The 20,210-nt window shown below is 39.1% G+C and overlaps 1 protein-coding gene across 1 annotated transcript in view; it reads left to right on the top strand.

Moving 5' to 3' along the window:
* Positions 1-428: 428 nt before the first annotated feature.
* Positions 429-20,210, top strand: part of LOC137663157 (mucin-5B-like) — a 53,797-nt gene continuing 34,015 nt past the window's right edge. The window contains 10 exon segments of the mRNA XM_068400067.1: positions 429-516; positions 13,801-13,866; positions 14,283-14,544; positions 14,954-15,068; positions 15,687-15,777; positions 16,618-16,727; positions 16,932-17,148; positions 18,100-18,225; positions 18,698-18,815; positions 19,660-19,798. Coding sequence (XP_068256168.1) covers positions 429-516; positions 13,801-13,866; positions 14,283-14,544; positions 14,954-15,068; positions 15,687-15,777; positions 16,618-16,727; positions 16,932-17,148; positions 18,100-18,225; positions 18,698-18,815; positions 19,660-19,798 — 1,332 coding nt within the window.

The following is a 20,210-nucleotide window of genomic DNA, read 5'->3' as shown; positions in this document are numbered from 1 at the left end:
AGAGCAGGTGCTGTACTCAACACCAGGATGGACTGTATTTTGAATGTCTAGTTCTTACTAGTGTTTTGACAGATAACATACTGAGAGCATTGTAACAGGATAACACAGGCACAGCTACATGGCTCACAACCCCTATCCTCCATAGATACGGCAGTCGTTGTGATGTCTTATGTACAGGACAATGCTTAGGGATTCAGAAAATCCTACTTTTAGGAAGCATTTGATGAAAAATGACTATATACAGAAAAACTAGAACACTGATTCCCTGTCCTTGAGCAGACAGAAGCGCATTTAACAATTTCATGGTGGTTTTTAAACACTAAAGAGGAGCTTCGAAGTTGAAATGGGAATGAGAAAGGAAAAGAAAGACTGAAACAGAATTAGTAGTAAGGGGAAAAGGCTTACAGGTGCTCCTGCAGCATCAAGATATGCTACAAGAAGACAAGGAGGGCTTGTATGAAGTCCTAGAAGCTTCCTCCAATAAATTTCAAGCTGCAAATATATCATCTGTAAAAGGTGTGTTTTCAGTTCATGTACCCAAGAATTTGGAGAAATAATAGATCATGAACCACAAAAAATCATTGATTCCTATAATTGTCAAAACTTTAGAAAATAATTAAATTCATCTTGCACTAAAGGGTGATGAAATTTTGGAGCCAGGTCATTCACTGGCCTGGTTTACTGTGGGGATCATAAGAGTGCCAAGGCTGGAGCAAGAGAGGGAATGGACATGTGTAGCCAGTGCAGTGGAAAAGGAGATAGCAGAAGCTCTGCTTTAGGTGGGTTTGAATTTCTTGGGAACCACATCTTAATTAACAGAGTAGAACAGGATGTCACAGAGGAGAGCAGCAGGAGGAATCACTGTGGTCATCTGCACTGACCCTTAGCACCAACCATCCCAAAACAGATGGACTCTGCTGCACACTTGCTACCCCACAACAAAACTATCTATGTTGAGCTTTTATTTGCAAATTGGGAGTTAGTCTGCGTAAGATTTTCCTCAACTTGTAGATTTGTCTCATAGTCTCTATTGACGATAGAGAGGGAAAGAGGAAGCAGAAGAGCCATGAACTGAAAACTGAGTTCTTGCATTGTTGTTTCTCTGCTCAGGGTGGATGCCAGGTAACTTCTATTAACCTGAAGAACAGTGCAGACAAGGAGATAAGGGATGATAAGTGTGACTCCTTAGGCAGAAGTTCAGCTGAGACTCTAAACTCAGTCAGCATTGCAGACAGGAGCTAAACTTAGAGCCGAGTCCCCACACACAGTCTTCAGATTGAACTTAAAGTTACCTACCAATATGGTCATAAACTTAGTCTGTCACACATTGAGAATATGTGCAGCACTAATGAGCATACTCAAATCTGAGCAGTTTTTCATGGAACAGATGCAGAAATGACTCATCAAGTATCACTGAGAAAGCCTCACAATACAAGGAAAAATACACTAAAGTTTGTCCAACCACAGATTTTGAAATAGGAAAAAAAATGCAAATGAAAACTTGAGAGTGCTTTGGGAAAAAAACAATCATTAAAATGAGGGGCTACGTGCAATTATTGGGGCAATAATTATGGCAAGCTTGTGGAGAAGAAAAGCAAAGGAAAAAGTGAACTATATCTAAGTCTCCCACCAAGGATTCAAAAGGCCAGACTTGGCTTAAGTATATTATTAGTATCCCACAGCATAAGCAATTTATGAAATAAAGAAAAGATGTACAGGCAAGGCAAAAACACAGTAACATACAGGACATTGAATGCCAAACAGATAACAAAGCATCAGTGGCCATATTAGTCCAGAAAGGCCTACTCAGCACTATGCTGAAGAGGAAAACAAAAATGAAACCCAGCCAGACAAACCAAATGAGAGCTATGAACACCATCCGAACACTGTGAGAACCAAGCAAATATTTAAGGTAAAAAATCTACCAACTGAGTTTTCAGATAGCATGTACAATGGAAAAGTTATGCTTTCAGATGAATTAAGTGCATGATGAACCTAGGGACATTAAACCTGGTAAAAATTATTTACCATATACGTATACATTTTCCCAACTTAAAAAAATAGCACCCAGCAATCAAAAATAATGAGATAAGACAAGGCATGGCAGCTTTCTGGCAGCAAAGCTATTAAAAGTTTTTCCAGATATTTTTAAAGGATGGAAATGAAGTAAAAAAATGATTCAGCCAGTACAGCTGAGTACTTACATAGTTAAAGCCTAGGAGCAAGAATCACAATGAGAAAGAAGGTATTGAGCTTACCTGGGTTATATACCGACCATGTAGAAGTCAAGCAAGCTGTGCACTTAGGAAGAGCTACTACCGTTGAAAACCACAACATGAATTACCACATTTCATTAATCCAATTTGAAATGCGCAGAAGCTATTGTTGCCAAGGTATTAGACATGAGTTTCATTTACTTTTCTTGCATCTTCCGTTCCCCTTAGTTAAGGTGATCAGAGCAAGAGCTCTGCTCTTCCTTGCCTGCCAACAGTTCAAGATACCAGCTGCAGGCTCCTCTTCCAAATCCTTTAAAACAGAATCAAGAAAAGGGAAGACAGCACAACTGTGCACTTAAAGTGTCTCTCTGTAATTAAGGAACTATGACTAATGTCACTGACAAATGAAGCAAGATACTTCACTTCTTCTAACCTTCACTACTCTTAGCTCTCACTTGTTTTCCATTTAGACGGTCTAATCTCCACACAGTTTTCTTCCACATTCCATAACACCTTGTGTAACAAGTTCTAAAGTTACTGTAACAAACTAAAAAGCAGTAACAACCATATACAACACAGAGCTCATCTGCCATTCACTGTAAGAGTTTAACATTCTCTCCACATGCTTTTCACCGTGAGGCTGTGTGCAGCTTTGTTTTCCATGCAGAAACCTCTCTGAGAATTCTCAAGTGGTGTGACATGTTCTACTAAACAGAAAATAGACTGCTCTATCAATTCCAAGAACCAGGGGAAGGAGCCTGTGGCCAGAGTGTGTCCACCATTTTCTTCCACAGTGGCAGTGCACATATTAATTAGGGGGAAGTTAACAGGCCATTGAAAAAAGGGTGGAGCATGAGCGTGAATCCCTGGGTAGGGCTAAAAAGCAAACCCTAGTGAATCACCTGTAGACTGATGTAAGGAAAGAACAGCTGAGGCTATCAGAGAAAGGTGAGAAAAGCACAAGCAGGACAAGCCAAGGAAAGCAACTAAACGTCTACACAGCTAGGCAGAAAGGGTGTGCCGGATCCTCTGCTTAAGTTAATGCCAACTTGATTTACATTAATTGCAGACTGTCATTACTTTACATTGCTTTCCACACCACAATAAATATTCTCTCCTCTAAGCAATCCAACTATTCATTAGTTTTCCCAGTTCACATGGCAAGTGAGGACTTGATAGATCTGAGGCACAATGCTGCTTTACCCGGGTCCCAACTGTCTCTGATTTATCACTCGTGATGAGGTAGAAGTCCACAACACTAGTGGAGTTGTAATTTGAACACAGAAGGCAGATGAATTTTGGTTTCATTAATAGCCTTAATACTACCACTTCCTAACTTCTGAATGCTTGCCTTTGCCACCCTCATATTACATGATCTACATTCAGGTTGTAATTATAGAATTTATAGTATATATGATATCCACATTTTATCTGGCATTTTAAATTCTGTGTTAAATTGGTATAATCAATGCCTTCAATTTTGTCCCTACTTCTATGCAAGAAACCAAAAAGAAAAGGTAAAATTGGAGAGGTTATATCCATTGTCAGAATTATGGGTCAAATAACACATATATTGGATTCACTGTTACAAAAGGTACTTTTAGTGACCAATCCATTGGTACAGATTTTTGATACAAGATCAAAATAAGAGTCAGAAGAATATTTGTCAGACAGATCCTTGGCTGTTGTAATTAATTTCCAATAACCTCCTATAAAATAAGCTGGTCTATAACAACTCTACAGATCTATCCTAAATTAATTTCCGTGTTATTTGACACTGAGATGTCAAGATAAAGTTCTGGGTTTCACACAGCATTAAAACAGAAAAAACGAAAAAATGCAGGAAAGAAACAAAATGCTTTCAACACCTCCCTGAACTTTCCCTCCTGCAAACAAAAGTGCTTTGTTTTACTGCCAGGCAATACCAAAACTGTGGTCCCTTGGTGGGTTCCTGGTGTACGCTAACAACAAAGACAGCTGCTCAAGCTTCAGTTATTAAAATACTTCAAAACTTGCTTCTGGGATTTCTTTCCCCTCATACAATTGAAGAGGAAACCTTGCTCCTCCCTACCTACATAGGTAGGCTTTTTTTACTGTACCATCTGGGAAACTCAAAAGTCCTTCAACTACTTTTTTTTAATCTACAAGAACTACTTGGAGCAACCACCCATGTGACCAATGAACATGTTTACTTAAACCCTTCCTTCTGTTTTTTTGTGATACTCTCATCTACAGATATGTTTGCCCCAGCAATTAGTAAAATCTCATAGCCTGATAACTTTCAGAATTTCATAAGCCACCTAACAGAGTGACCTGAATTTCTTCTGTACCTGTTTTGTCATTACCAATTTCACCCACTCCTTGTGGTGGAAAGGGAGGAAGAGAAAGAGGCTGTATGGTTGGATAAGCTGAACACTGGAACATCATTTGAATGTCACTACTCCCTGGAGATCAAAAATTTCAGTCTAGGCAGTAGCAACTGTAACAACTCCAGAATATATAAAGTTTTGAGAAAAATATCTGAGCAACATCTTTTAAAGAACACCTTCAAATACAACTAGAACAGCCTTCACAACAGCTATATAATAGTGTGCACTGGTAAATGCTTAGTGAATTCGCATATTCAAGTTTGACTTGCATTGTTCTAGTCACAAAGAGCTATAATGAGTGAAAACTAAAAACTGTCTTAGAATAAGAAATAAGTGTTTGGTATTAGCACTCTGCTTAGCAACACCTCCAGCAGAAGAGAAAGGGCAAAGGAAAAACAGCCTTGACCCCACTGGCACACTTAGTCATCCTAGGTGCAGACACCCTCCTCACTGTCACCAGATGAGTATCAAAAGCACTAATCACCCCCTCAGAAAACTCTTTTTGTCAGTAGTCCCTTGCCCTAGTATACCCAAATGGGAAACAAGAAACTCCCTCCAAATGTTTTAAAGTAATACAAGAAGGTCCTGGTATTCTGTTATTCCGCTCATGCAGAGGTGGGTGTAATTGAGAAAAGAAGCAACCTCTGCTACTTCTGATCATCACATGTAGCCCATTGCTAAAGGTTTATGCACATTAGTTGCTGAAAGCCTAGTTTGTTGGGTGGCTTGTTTAATTGCTTAAGTGAGACTAGTGTATATTTATTTAATACAGCTAACTGGTCACGTAAACAAGATATCATTTGCCTTCTCTATGTACAGATGAATTTATATTCATTATGAGTACTGGCATAGAATAAAACAGCGCTCTATGGGCAGGAAATCCAGTCTTTTCTTTTCTCCTGGTCTGCTGAAGCATGAAGATATAGATCTAGGGTGTGTAAACAGCTTACTATTGATTATGAAGATGTAACCTTAGTAAACATCCTGGATATTTTGACAGGGGATGTGTTTCATGCTATAGCAGGCCAATATGTTGACTTAAGTACACCAACCTTGCCATAGTAAGCTACCACTGATTTAAAAAAAACAAATCCAGATAGCACTTCATAAAGGAGCTCTTTTTTGTTTATTTTATAATACTAAATGAGTAAGGATCTCAAATATTTAGTGCTAAATGAAAGTGGAAATAAGGGCTCAGCCGAAATAAATTGAAAATAAATTACACCATTCAGTTCAGTAACACTTGAATGGAATATTGTATTATACTCTCCTATTCTTTTATGGAAATATTTTTAAATTTGTAGTCGCAGGGTAGGATTTTGATAAGAACCCAAGGGAACTGGGCATCCGGCTGTGAACACATTTTACAATTAAGACATCTTCCCGACATTGTCTCCTTCCCCTGCTTCAGCAGAAACGACAAATATCAGTAGAGACTGCTGAACGGGATCTTACCAGACGTGCAGAAGGTAACACTTTCCTATTTTACACAGAAAGTCCTTTTTGTATCTCTACACATCCTAGTATACATAATATTTCTTTTTTCTCCTTCTCCTATGGCTCCCCCGCTCCAACTATATCTCTCAGGTGCACCACGCTAAATACCCCACTGAGCAACAGCTCTCATTCCATTTCTTATGATGAAAATATTTGAATCCATCAGCTACCTCCATTCTTGTAAACTGGCAGGAGACTGAAGATGAGAATGAACTGAGGGCAAATGCTATGCGTATACCAAATGCTGGACTGTGCATTGTTTTTGCCAGACCTAGCAGTTTTAAAAGAATGGTTTCACTAACTTTGAACATTTTTGTCTGTCTTTTACCGTATTAAAGTAATGTCTATTGACCTTGAAAAGAGACAGAAATCTGCCCAGACCAACTCATCCTACCTATCTCCGATGCCAAGCTAAAAAAGGAGGATAAAGTGACATGAAGTAGCAGTACTGTCTGTATTTATTGAAGTATACATTCATTACTGCTTTTGAAATTCTAATCCAGTAGAACTGCAAAAAGCCAATGTTCAGGAAAAAAAATATATTAAACATTTACTTATAGGCCTGATTCATTGCCTGTTTCTCTAATTTGTAGTCCTCTTAACTCCATGGATGCAAATGGAATTACACAAGAATGATACTGAAACAATGTGATCATGGTCGTGGGCCATAATCAATCTAACATTTTTTTTTCCTACAAAGCTGGTGTAAGGCTGTTTGACTGTCTGAAATTACAGAATCACAGAATCACAGAATCAACCAGGTTGGAAGAGACCTCAGGGATCATCGAGTCCAACTGTTGCCCTGACACCACCCTGTCAACTAGACCATGGCACTAAGTGCCATGTCCAGTCTTTTCTTAAACACATCCAGAGATGGTGACTCCACCACCTCCCTGGGCAGCCCATTCCAATGTCTAATAACCCTTTCTGAAAAGAAATTCTTCCTAATGTCCAACCTGAACCTCCCCTGGCGAAGCTTGAGGCTGTGTCCTCTTGTCCTATCGCTAGTTGCCCGGGAGAAGAGGCCAACTCCCACTTTACTACAACCTCCCTTCAGGTAGTTGTAGACTGCAATAAGGTCACCTCTGAGCCTCCTCTTCTCCAGGCTAAACAACCCCAGCTCCCTCAGCCGTTCCTCATAGGTCAGACCCTCCAGACCCTTCACCAGCTTGGACGCCCTCCTCTGCACTCGCTCCAACACCTCAACATCTTTCTTGAAGTGCGGGGCCCAGAACTGGACACAGTACTCAAGATGCGGCCTCACCAGTGCCGAGTAGAGAGGGACGATCACTTCCCTAGACCGGCTGGCTACACTATTCTTAATAGAGGCCAGGATGCCATTGGCCTTCTTGGCCACCTGGGCACACTGCTGGTTCATGTTTAGTTGGCTATCGATCAGCACCCCCAGGTCTCTTTCCGCTGGGCCACTTTCTAACCACTCTTCCCCCAGTCTGTAGCGCTGCATGGGGTTGTTGTGGCCAAAGTGTAAGACCCAGCACTTGTTCTTGTTGAACCTCATGCCGTTGGTGTCGGCCCATCTATCTAACCTGTCCAGATCCCTCTGTAGGGCCTTCGTACCCTCCAGCAGATCGACACTCCCACCCAGCTTGGTGTCATCTGCAAATTTGCTGAGGGTGCACTCAATCCTTGTGTCTAGATCATCTCTAAAGATATTGAACAGCACCAGCCCCAGAACTGAGCCCTGGGGAACACCGCTAGTGACCGGCCGCCAGTTGGACTTTGCCCCATTCACCACCACTCTCTGGGCTCGGCCATCCAGACAGTTTTTAACCCATCGAAGAGTCCACCCATCCAAGCCCCGGGCAGCCAGTTTGTCTGGGAGGATGCTGTGGGAGACAGTGTCGAATGCCTTACTGAAGTCTAGAAAGACTACATCCACAGCCCTGCCCTCATCTACTAAGCAGGTCACTTGGTCATAGAAGGAGATCAGGTTGGTCAAGCAGGACCTGCCTTTCATGAATCCATGTTGGCTGGCTCCGATGCCCCGATTGTCCTGCATGTGCCGTGTAATGGCACTCAGGATGATCTGTTCCATCACCTTGCCTGGCACCGAGGTCAGGCTGACAGGCCTATAGTTCCCTGGATCATCCTTCCGACCCTTCTTGTAGATGGGCGTTACTTTTGCTAATTTCCAGTCAGCTGGAACTTTTCCAGTTAACCAGGACTGCCGGTAGATAATAGAGAGTGTTCTGGAAAGTTCATTTGCCAGTTCCTTCATTACTCTGGGGTGAATCCCATCCGGGCCCATAGCCTTGTGGATATCCAATTGGCACAGCAGGTCACTAACAGTCTCCTCCTGGATTACGGGAGGTTCACACAGCCCCCCGTCCCTAACTTCAGGCTCTGGGGGGCCAAGTCTCCTGAGGACAACCGGTCATGACATTAAAGACCGAGTCAAAGAAGGCATTGAGCACCTCTGCCTTTTCCTCATCCCCTGACACTACACTACCCTCCTCATTCAGCAGGTCGTGGAGGCTCTCCTTGACCCTCCTTTTGCTGTTGATGTATTTGTAAAAGCTTTTTTTGTTGTCTTTGACTGTAGCAGCCAAATCAAGCTCTAATTGAGCTTTGGCCCTTCTAATCTTCTCCCTACATGACCTGGCCACATCCCTATAGACCTCCCAAGTTACCTGACCCTTCTTCCAGAGCAAATAGGCTCTCTTTTTTTCCTTAAGTTCTAGCCTAAGTTCTCTGTTTAACCAGGCCGGTCTTTTTCCCCGATGGCTTGCCTTCCTACAGACTGGGACAGCCTGCTCCTGAATATTTAGCAATTCCCTTTTGAAGCATGTCCAGCCTTCCTGGACTCCTTTGCCCTTCAGGACCGACTCCCAAAGGACTCGGTCCACCAGCCTCTTAAACAGGCTAAAGTCAGCCCGACGGAAATCTAAGGCAGAAGTTCTACTCTTGCCCCTACGTACTTCCCCCACTATCGAAAACCCTAACATTTCGTGGTCACTATTCCCAAGACGGCCACCGACCCTCACATCTCCCACTAGTCCTTCTCTGTTCACAAACAACAGGTCAAGCAGGGCCCCTGCTCTAGTGGGCTCATTACTCCTGATATTTTCTACGAGAAGGTAAAATCAGATTATGCAGAGAATTCAGAAGTAGATTTCAAAGTTTAAGCCCACTTCTAATAAATATAGGATAAAGTCTAGGTGAAGCTGGCTTTATGTTCCTCAGATAGGTACCTAATGCTTGTCAGTGCCACACAGAAGGGTTTCCATGGCATACAGGCAGTGTGACCTTGTGATTGTAGAATCATAGAATCATAGAATGGTTTGGGTTGGAAGGGACCTTAAAGATCATCTAGTTCCAACCCCTCTGATAGTGCAGGACCCTTCAGGGTTATTACTCTGTTCTTTTTACAAGAAGATTAGCTGCCCCAAGAGGCATGGAGTGACTTCTTAATGCTGGGTCCTCACATATGAAATACTCCATACCTCCTCAGACTTCAGAAATCAGCGGGGTTTTTTGCCAAGGAGCTGCCTGGCATCAGTTACAGTATTGAAAAACTTAGAATAGTTACTTGCATGCCATCTGCATAGCTGTAAAGCAACACCAAACTAAATTTGTTCCAGGACCTGTTATTTGTGGAGGAGGAGTTGTGTTGTATTTGTAATCATGTTATGTTTCCTTATTAGACTGAACCTTAACAAAATATACGTATGTATATCTATATACTCCTCCCAAAATGCAAATACCATTGGCCAGTTTCTGAGGAAGGAACAGCATCCTCTGTTTACCTGTTCATTTGCTAAAATCCCCCAAACCCTACCTTTCTAGATTTTCTGAATCAATCTGGGACTTAAGCCAAAGTCACCTACTATATAAGACTGACAGAGCACAGGTGAACTACTCCTCCTGACCAACTTTAGACCCAATCCCTGTGCCAGACTCCACGCAGGATGGGGTTTGGCAGGGGGATATGGGTACCAGAATGGGCTTTCCTGTTAGCAGTTTGCTGTATCCAACAGATAGGTAAGAAGCTATCTTTTTTAATTGGGAAAAGAAAAAATAATCTGTTTAGATCTAGTAATATATTTTAAACAACTATACTCATTTTATTGTTTCACTTAACAGACGGTTTCATTTAAATAAGATTTCTTTTTATCTTTTTTTTTTTTCAGTTTTCATTAAATATTTAATCTCTGTCTGTTAACTGGACTGATTTGATTTAATATTGCCTCAAACTACTGCATATAACTACATTTGGAAGGTAGCCTTGAAGATCAAATAAAAAAGAACCATTATTAATGTCTTAAAATATCAGTTTTTCAGTATAGCTTATGCCTTACAAAAGCATTTTATTCCTGTTGCATTTTGTATTTGGATTGATTATGAATGTTATGGTTTTTACGAAATTTAAACTACTACATTTTCCAGTTGCTAGATCAGACCACTGGTCAATCTCTTCCAGTATCTTGTCACCTACCAGGAGCTAATACCAGATTCCTCAAGATTTCTTGCAACTTCTTTTGCAAAAGAGACTAGAAGGGAATATTCATGTGGCAATGATTTTTAGTAACTAATTATGCATTGATAATACCCCATGCAAAATAATTATATAAATTAATGATATTGAGTGTGAGCAGGACTGGGAGACTTATATGACACATACAATCCATAATTTTGTATGTTTTTTTTTTCTCCTGTCAATATTATACCCCTCAGGGCTGGTCTTGGCAGTTTTTATTAATATGAGTAGCCCTATTAAGTCAATGGGACCACTCAAATTGAAATTACTTGCTTGAGTACAAGCTTGCTAAATCAGTCCTGTTCATGTACAGTAATTACTGCTCTGTCAGCTAACATTTTTAAATCTTCAGATTGCCTATGTAAATTTATCTTGTATATAATTTTCAAAGCACTGACAAATGCATATATAATTTTAGGCTACTTTATGGTTTGTGAAATAAACACTAAAATCTAAAATACAGGCAAGTTGGTTTAAGCACAAAATACAAGTCACTTAGAGTATAAGCTTACGTTTAGAGTTACACAATGTCATTCAAAAGCATCTTCAGCCACTCATTGAACAAGAAAGTTATTTGTGCTATGCTATGCTAACCTGAGAAATGGCTTTGAAAAATGAGTAGTGGATAGACAGTGTCCAGCAAAATTCTCTTTGTTCGAATCACACTCTGTGGAAAATATTTTCAGATATCCTGAGTAACTAAAGAATATTGGCCCAGTCCCATGTCATCTCCACAAATATTCTGTGCATGACTTTATATTTTGGGTCAAATACTAACTTTTATAAATTGATTGTAACTATAATTGCACATGTAGATTGGCAGCTGGATATAGACTTAGCAAGGTGCATTTAGAAATGTTCTTAATAATTAGGTCAGTTCCCAAATTATCAAGTAGTAAATTATCTTGACTATTCTTACAATTGAGAGACACATATTTTTATAATGCTCAACAATGTGGCATTGTGCAATTACTAAATAAACCAATGCAGCTAGAATTTCCTTTGGAATGATGTATTTGCTAAGTAAACAAAAGCCCCTGTTGTTTCCTTGAGAAAAATTAACAGTCCAAAAATGCATGTATATACAATTTTACGCTGTTACAAAGGTTCCCATGCTAGAATAAACAAACTTTCTGTTAGTCTATGCCTGCTGAGATGCCTAGAGATGTGTTGGGTGAAAGCAAATTCTGGCCTATTATTATGATTTACAGTGGCATTTGTCTTACCTGATCAGTATCAATTTTTCTCACCTGATCAGTATCAGTTATAATGATATGAATTCATTTACCTAATGATATTATCTGTGATACTGAAAGACTAACAGGAAATGGAAAATGGTTAAGCTCTGTCCTTAGTTATTTCTTTGTACATCACTAGTGGTCATGAATAAAGTTAAATGGGAAAAGAATTAACAGCTTAAGTCTAAAATAAACTGCATACACTTCTGCAACTGCTAGATCTGATGAGGCTGCCCAGAACCCTCTCCTCTAAAGCCAGCAGTCTCTTGGGGACCTCTTTGGGAGCAGGGGCTTGAATCCCTTCAGACAGGCATCCTTCAGGTGTAGGATCAAGTACTCAATCTGCTTACATGGTGGGCAGAGCCAGAAGTTACATTAGTAAAACAATGAAAAAAAAAGGTACCCCTGATTTGGTTATTTTTAAGGCAAAGGTAGTTGTCCAGCTTTCATGGAGGTATCTGGGCTGACGTTCTTAACTGGAGGAAATGCTCAGCAAGGAATGTAAGCACCAAAGGGGACTGGGGTTTATGGCACATCCCTGACTTCAGCATTTCCCCCTCTTTCACCAGTGTGGCTCCTTGTTCAGTGAGATGGGTGTTATGAATCCAGTTCTGAATCAGTGAACTCTTCCCATCTATTGTATAAGGAAAAAGGGGGCTTAACTTAGGACTGAATTACATAGACAGTTCCTCTTTGACTGAGAAATTCTCTAGACACCTAGAGTGCTCATTCACATAATCCTGATCAGGATTCAGATACTAGTCATTTCATCACCTAAATCCTTTGAGGACTTAGACTTGGCAGGTTATAGGTACATGTTAGTCAACATATTCCAAGCATAGTTATCACATGCTGACATAAAGGACTCTCCCCTTTGTCTTACAGAGATGTGTCTGGGCCCTTTGATCCTATCTAAACGCTTTGCTTTAAAAGTTCAGATACAGGACATTGCACTTAATATGCTTTTTACAATTTCTTCACAGGAGCCCAAACTGAAATCCAACAGGAAACAGGAAGCAAATACTCTGACGTTCAGCAGAAACAAAACAGTATGTTCGTTTATACTGTGTATTTGTATTTATCTGCTACATCTCTACTACATAACAAAAATGCCTAAAAAACCTCCTTAGCATATTGCTGGTCAAATAAAGATAAAATGTGTATTAACAAGCCTCTCTCTATATAAGAATATTAATATCTTTATTAGATACCAATTACTGAACACACGCAGTATGATAACATTTGTATAATAATAGGTAACTAATAAAACAGATGTGTGTTTGAGAGGCTGTATGCATATGTGCATGAATATATATATATAAAATCAAAGTGGAATACATGTGCAGGATGTTTGGTTCCTTATAAACAAGGAAATGAGACCACTTTGACAAGCTGTAAAGTCAGTGGCTGATGTTGGGAAATCGAGATGGCAACCCTACTTCATTGGGTTTTGCCATGTAATGATTTGTGATCATCCTATACAATGGATTTGTGCTAATTTCTAAGGATTTTCAGCCTCTTAACAAAAGAATATTAAACAGAGAACAAAGCGATAATTAAAGTTTTTATTCGCTCCTTAAAAAGAGGAGGTGTAATGACAAGGCAACTATGCTTTTGTACCAGTAACAGGCTAATTTAGTACAGCTTAACCCTTTGTATTGTTCAGTGTGTCTGAAGCACTCCAATATGCAGAGCTGTGAATTCCTGCCTCTCCTAACACAATACAGAGTTTCATAAAAGTGTCAGAATTAAAAGGTAGAAAATGCAGATCGTCACAGTTGAAAGCAATTTCTTATTATTTAACTATCCTGATTTTGAATTTTAGTATGCACGTTAAAGCTGATCCATGACCTGTGTAAAACTAAACAGACTTAACATTGTTTCATTGAGTCTGGTCCTTTCTAGTCCTTTCTAGGTCAATTTTAGGTGCGAATTTTGGCATTGTTATATTAGTTTTTGTTTTCATTCTTATTTTTTTCTAGCTTCTGCTACAGTTTCATCTAAGGTGAACATCATCCAGCCAATGCTGACAAATCCAGTAATTACACGTAAGTAAAGGAAATGAAATATATTCAATAGGTTTTTGATTTTAGGGGATGTAGACAGAGGAATCTAATACAAATAGGGAAAGGTACTGGTAAAGGAAGTTATGGATTATTAAGAGGAGAAAGAAGGTGATTAAGAAACATAATATTGAACTGTTGTCTTAGCTGAAATGTGGACAATTAATAAAGCTCTAGCTGAACATAACTATATTTATAGGTGTATATAAGATGAGTAACATATAAGATGAGTGAAGAATGAATACACAGTTTTATAATGGATAGATGGACAGAAAACAACAAATGGAGGTAGGCAGGTGAAAACTATTCAATGACAAAATGAAGCCTTGGACAAGTTGATTTTCACCATGTTAAGGCTGGGAATTTTAAGTCGTTTTTTTACAGCTAGTTTTAATTCACAGCTTCCAATCCTGCTCACAATGGCCGCGTGTGCAGCACATGGGGCAACTTCCACTTCAAGACCTTTGATGGAGACATATTCTTCTTCCCTGGGCTCTGTAATTATGTTTTTGCATCCCAATGCAACGCTCCCTATGAGGATTTCAACATCCAGATTAGGCGCATAGTGGTGGAAAATGCTCCAACAATCAACCGTATCACCATGAAACTTGAAGGTGTAGCTGTTGAACTAATAAAGGATGTTGTCATGATTAACAGTGACAGGTAAGTTTATTCATAATGCTTGTTTGGTAACCACAGGCTTTTTTTTCAAACTTGCCAAGTACTTTGGTGTATTTGAGGAGAAAAAATTGTGTGCTTCAATAAATCTGACAATTTAACAAACATTAATAATTAATAAGTTGCTACTAATTCTTTTCACAGTAAACCAATCCTTCCTTTAAAGACTACCTCAAAAATAAAATGTAGATGAAAACTTGTGAGAGATTGGATCCAAACTCAGATCCATATTTGATGATGTTGAACCATCTTATTTTTTAATTGCTTTACTTTCCACACAGCTGCATTATTTTAGAATCCCTACAGATGCTGGATACCACAAGCCATTTTTTAACTCTTTATCTTTTCTAATCTGGATTAGAAAATGCCTGTCATTCTTTCTTCCTTTTCCCAGAGTTCAACTGCCATACAGCCAATCTGGAATTACTATAGAGAAAAGCAGCATTTATGTGAAAGTTGTCAGCAAAATGGGTATTGTGTTAATGTGGAATGAAGATGACAGTATCCTGGTAAGAACTGCTCCTGGACCTGTCTACGCCTTTGGAGACCAAAGTTAATTTCCGATTAGGCCAGTCTCTATCTGTTTAAGGGGTTACTATTGCCTTCTCACCTCATACTGTTGAGCAATTCTTTCGTAATAAAGATAGGTTTGCATCCAGGTAGTCCTATGGATTTCTATCTAGGGGATAGTAGATGTCTGCTTGAAATAGGGTGAAAAATCACTTTCATTGTATTGTTAACATATTGGCATTGTTATAGGGCCTACTTATCCCTTCAAATATAATTTTCTGTGAGAATTTCACTCTCTTAGGACTTCATGTTTGCTGTGGATTTGATTTTCTTTCTGAAGAATGAATAGAGAGAAAAAGGCTGAGAGTAATATAGATATTACAGTGAAAACTTAAGTCTGCATCAATAGCATCAATATCTTGGACTCTGCATTTTAAATCAAATCCAAGCCAACTCTTCATTCTGTCCCCTAGGTTTGAATTAGATATTGCTAAATAAAATTACATAGATCTGACAAAAAGTATTTAGAGGCAGCAGGTCCAGGGGCTTTCAGTGGTCTTGAATATATTTTAAAATGTTTATGTTAACTTCTATCAACTTACTGTCCATAATTTCAGCTGGAATTGAATGAGAAATATGCCAATCAGACCTGTGGACTTTGTGGCGACTTCAATGGCTTTCCAATTTACAATGAGTTCTATTCAAACAGTAAGTTTTTTAAATAATAAAAGTTGGTTTCTGGAGTCTCCAGCATGCTTTTTTGTATTCTTTTAACTCTAACATCATTAGCATTCCTCTTTCCTATCCTGTTAAATGATTTACCCAAAAGATATGACTCAATCTCTGTTGAAAAATAGGTAGTGGAGAGATCAGATAATGTGATTTAATACTTTAGGTATAAATATAGTAGTGGTGATAACAACTGATTGCATATTTCTTGCGTGCCATAATTTTATTTACCTAATCAGCTGACCCCATAAAAATGAGCCAGATATTCACTAATAACATAAATATAGAAATATATTCAATAAAACAAAAGGCAATTGTATTGTCTAGTCACTACATTTATTGTTTCAGTTCTGTCTTAAAATTGGTATATCCACATTTGCCTGCTGAATTGCGTAATCTTTATAAGACCTTACCTTCATCATTCTGTCTATTCCCAGCTTGAGCTTTTTCCTAAACATTGTCTCACTGCAGTGTCGATTGTTCAAATCCCTGTTTAGATTCTTTTCTCTCTTCCCTGCATGGGCTCAGTATAATATGAAAACAGTTTGTTATTATTCTGGTAAAAATCTTAGTTTGCATCTAGATGTAATAGGCTGAGAATTGTTTTCTAATGTTTGCTTTTTCCAGGGTGCTGTGCAGGGTAAATTGAGACAGTAATGTAGTGCTTCCTTTGCAAGGGGTGATCATCAAATTTAAAGACTCAAGGGAACTAGCTACTTTGGCCAGTCTTGAGCAGAATTCCTGAGAGAAGAAAAAGATAACAGGCAGTTGCATTGAACAAAAAACCCCAACCTTCATTATTAAACTTCTTTTGTACAGATATTAAGATGACAGCCTTGCAGTTTGGGAATATGCAGAAAATGGATGGGCCGACAGAACACTGTGAAGACTCCACTTCTACCCTGCCAGATAATTGCACTGATAAGTTGGTAAGGATCTTTTGACTATTCTTTTATTTTTCTTGCAAATTTGTCTGTACTCTTCTACAGCTTCAGACGGGTCAACAGGAAAAGCCCTCGGGTGACAGCAACTTAAAGAGAGATACTACTAAAGAATAATTATACAAAGTAACAATGCCAAAAACTTGCTCCTTTCTACTTTCTGGAAGTTGTTTAATTTTTTTTTCTCCCAAGGATGACATATGCCAGAAAACATTGACCAGCTCTGCATTTGCAGAGTGTAATGACCTAGTTGATGTTAGAGAGTACATTATGGCTTGCCAAGACGACTTGTGCCGCTCTGAGGAGTCTAAAAATGCCTCATGTATCTGTGACACCTTTGCTGAATACTCCCGGCAGTGTGCTCATGCTGGTGGGCATCCTCTGAACTGGAGAACCTCAAAACTGTGCCGTAAGTATCACTGGAGATAGCCTTACTTTATGCTCAGTAACTACCAAACAAGAATCTCTCAAATGATGCTGAAGGTGCATGAGAAATTATAGGCCATTCAAGATAGTATTCTCAAGAGGGTTGTGATGTACAAGTTCCAGCATGAAGACTTCAGCAAAAGAGCTAAGGGTTTTAATGCAAACTAGATTAAACGCTATCAAACACTTATATGGACACTCTAATTGAGAGTCAAAGTGTTATTTAATTAACTGTGACAGTAAAGGAGGCAAATAAAGGAGAAAGAAGGAGAAAGAATGAGGTGTACTTCCTTGCTTGTATTCCTGTTTCTCTCCTTTTCTTATGGTGGCTACAGCATTTTTTATTCTCAACTATTAGCTGATTGGGTATTCACAGGTGTTTGGCTGGTTAAATATTTATCTCCTCTTGCTTGGTAGTGAGGAATTTGCACCACTGTAGTCTTCATAGAGATTTGCACTGAATTAAACACATACTAGGCTATGGGGTGTAGCTGTTGATACAGTTGCCAGCATTTTCTCAAAAAAAAAGCCCATGAGGTACTATTTGCCCTTCCAATGGTATCTGAAAAATGCAAATATACTAAAACTTTAGGAATTTAAGTGTTATGTCTCACTAGCAATACAGGTGTTCGCGAGAAGGGTGCCTTCAGTAGAAACGCAGGCCTTGCTGGCTTTGTGGGGTCATTACCTTGCTGTCCCCAGAAATCCAGTCATTGAACCAGTTCAGCACCAGACAGTCATGGAAAGCACACTCAACTGTAAAATATAGATCTAGATGACTAAATTTGCAAATTTTGAGAGCTGGCCATCGAACTGCAGTTTAGTCTGGTTTTACATCTAGCTGAAGAACCTAAATGAACATAAATATTTTCACATACAGTGAACTAGAAACGCTTTTAATGGAATAAAAATCTCTCCTCTTTCAAAATTTCAGCCAAGAAGTGTCCTTACAACATGCAGTACCAGGAGTGCAGCTCCCCCTGTGCTGACACATGCACCAATCCTGAACGATCTCAGTTTTGTGAAGAACACTGTATGGATGGTTGTTTCTGCCCTCCAGGCAAGTTCTTATGTACTCACATCTCTGATCTCAAAGAACCACAACAGCTTACCTGTAGGATTTGGGTAGGTTCCACGGGGCTTAAGCCTCCTGTATTTGCATTTTCACAGCTGCAAGTGACAAGCATTTGTCATATCTCAGCTGAGAAAAGATATCTGAATTAACTGCCAATACATGTGCAATACTCAGAAAGAAGGAAAGCCGAAAGCAAACAGACCAAGACCAGTCTCTCAACAAGCCACCTGTACTACAATAAGTCCCTCTTTCAAAGCAGGTGGAATTTAAGAATACAAAGGTTGAATCCTTCACTGTGCAAATTTGCATAGTCCTACTGTCCTCCGCCTAAGTATGTCCATTCAAGACAGCTGCAGATCTGTCTCTCAGATGTTATTTAGGATTTGTAACAAACAAAAATGGTATATAGGAAATGCTTCTTTGATTGATCATGATTTTGTCTCTTATTTTAATCTAGGGACTATATTTGATGACATCAACAATTCCGGCTGCATTCCCCGTCAGCAGTGCTCCTGTGTTTACAATGGCAACACCTATGCTACAGGAACTTCTTTTTCAGAGCAGTGCCATTCCTGGTAACCTCTGTTACTTTTCCAACTTGCTATTTCCTCTCACATATTTAGGGAGTTTAATGGTTTATTATAGGCAATTGCATCACTGGTAATTGATATGTGTACTTACCTGACCGCTACAATTCCAAAATATCCCTAAAGAACGTTCTTTGTTTTATCTAGCAATAACCTTAACTAGCTTTGCACTCTAACTCGAGGTGATCAAAGCAAGGATTTACAATGTTTATATTTCTCACCAGGCAGTTAAAATGCTTTCTCTTTTCTTATTTTGTTCAAACATTTGGACTTCTCTAAGGGGAGTAAAGTTGCAGTCATTTATGTATTGCAAATATTTATTTTCTCTGGAGAAAGCAAGGGATGACACAATATAACCTCGATTTCACAATTATTAATCCTGTACCTGTGCACTACCACATTACCTTAGAAAACAGATACGCTCTGCATCAGGAGTAGATGTGGTTACATTTCTGTTGGTTTCTGATATATTTGTATAACAAAACAGAAGATACTTTAGTTTGTCATTGTGCTTTATGTTAGCTGCAAAGCCCAAGCAATTACTCATCCAATACCTGTTGCTGGAGAGTTCACCTGTCCAAAGAAGGAAAATAATTAAATAAGCAAAGTTAATGCATACCAGAGTCACTCATTTTAATGCATTGGATCAGATGTTCACAATGTTTTGGAAGGTCTTAAACCTAGATTAACTGTGTGTCAAACTACAGCTTGAAGGGAAAAACAGTAGCAAAATAGCTGAACCTACCATCGTTGTAATTCCTTTTACTCTAGACCACTGTTACTGGTTTCAGCTAACTTTCACAGAATCACAACTTTATTCTCTCTCTTCCAGTACCTGTAATGGAGGCCAGTGGAGTTGCCAAGACATGTCATGCCCAGGAACATGTTCAGTAGAGGGAGGTTCGCACATTTCCACATATGATAAGAAACATTACGATCACCATGGAGACTGCACTTATGTCCTTTCTAAGGTGGGAATCAGATATTATTGAGTAATAAAGCCTTACACATTTATAGAAAGAAAAGGTGATCTCTACCAACACTTTCAAAACTTACCTCTTTTGACATACAGATGTTAAATTGCCTCTCACTTAGCCAGATGTTTACTAGAACATATGCTGCCATTCAAATGACAATCATCAGTTAACTGTTAGGATGTCATGCAACAGTATATGGTGTTTACTGGGGAATTTCCAGTTCTGTGATGTAGTAATTGCTGAAGAGCATTGCCTTTTTTAAGAACTTGCTTAGTCTACATTCTTTAGTGTGATTACTGAGTTGCATAATTTTTGCCATGTTACTATATTATATGGTATTAGGCCAAATGGTACAAGTCTGAAAAATTACACTAACTGTTCTGGGAAAAAAAATTTAATTTATATG

This window comes from Nyctibius grandis, chromosome 4 (assembly GCF_013368605.1).
Source record: "Nyctibius grandis isolate bNycGra1 chromosome 4, bNycGra1.pri, whole genome shotgun sequence".
Lineage (NCBI taxonomy): Eukaryota > Metazoa > Chordata > Aves > Nyctibiiformes > Nyctibiidae > Nyctibius > Nyctibius grandis.
Note: the sequence above shows the minus strand (reverse complement) of the source record. Positions and strands in the feature narration are given on the sequence as shown.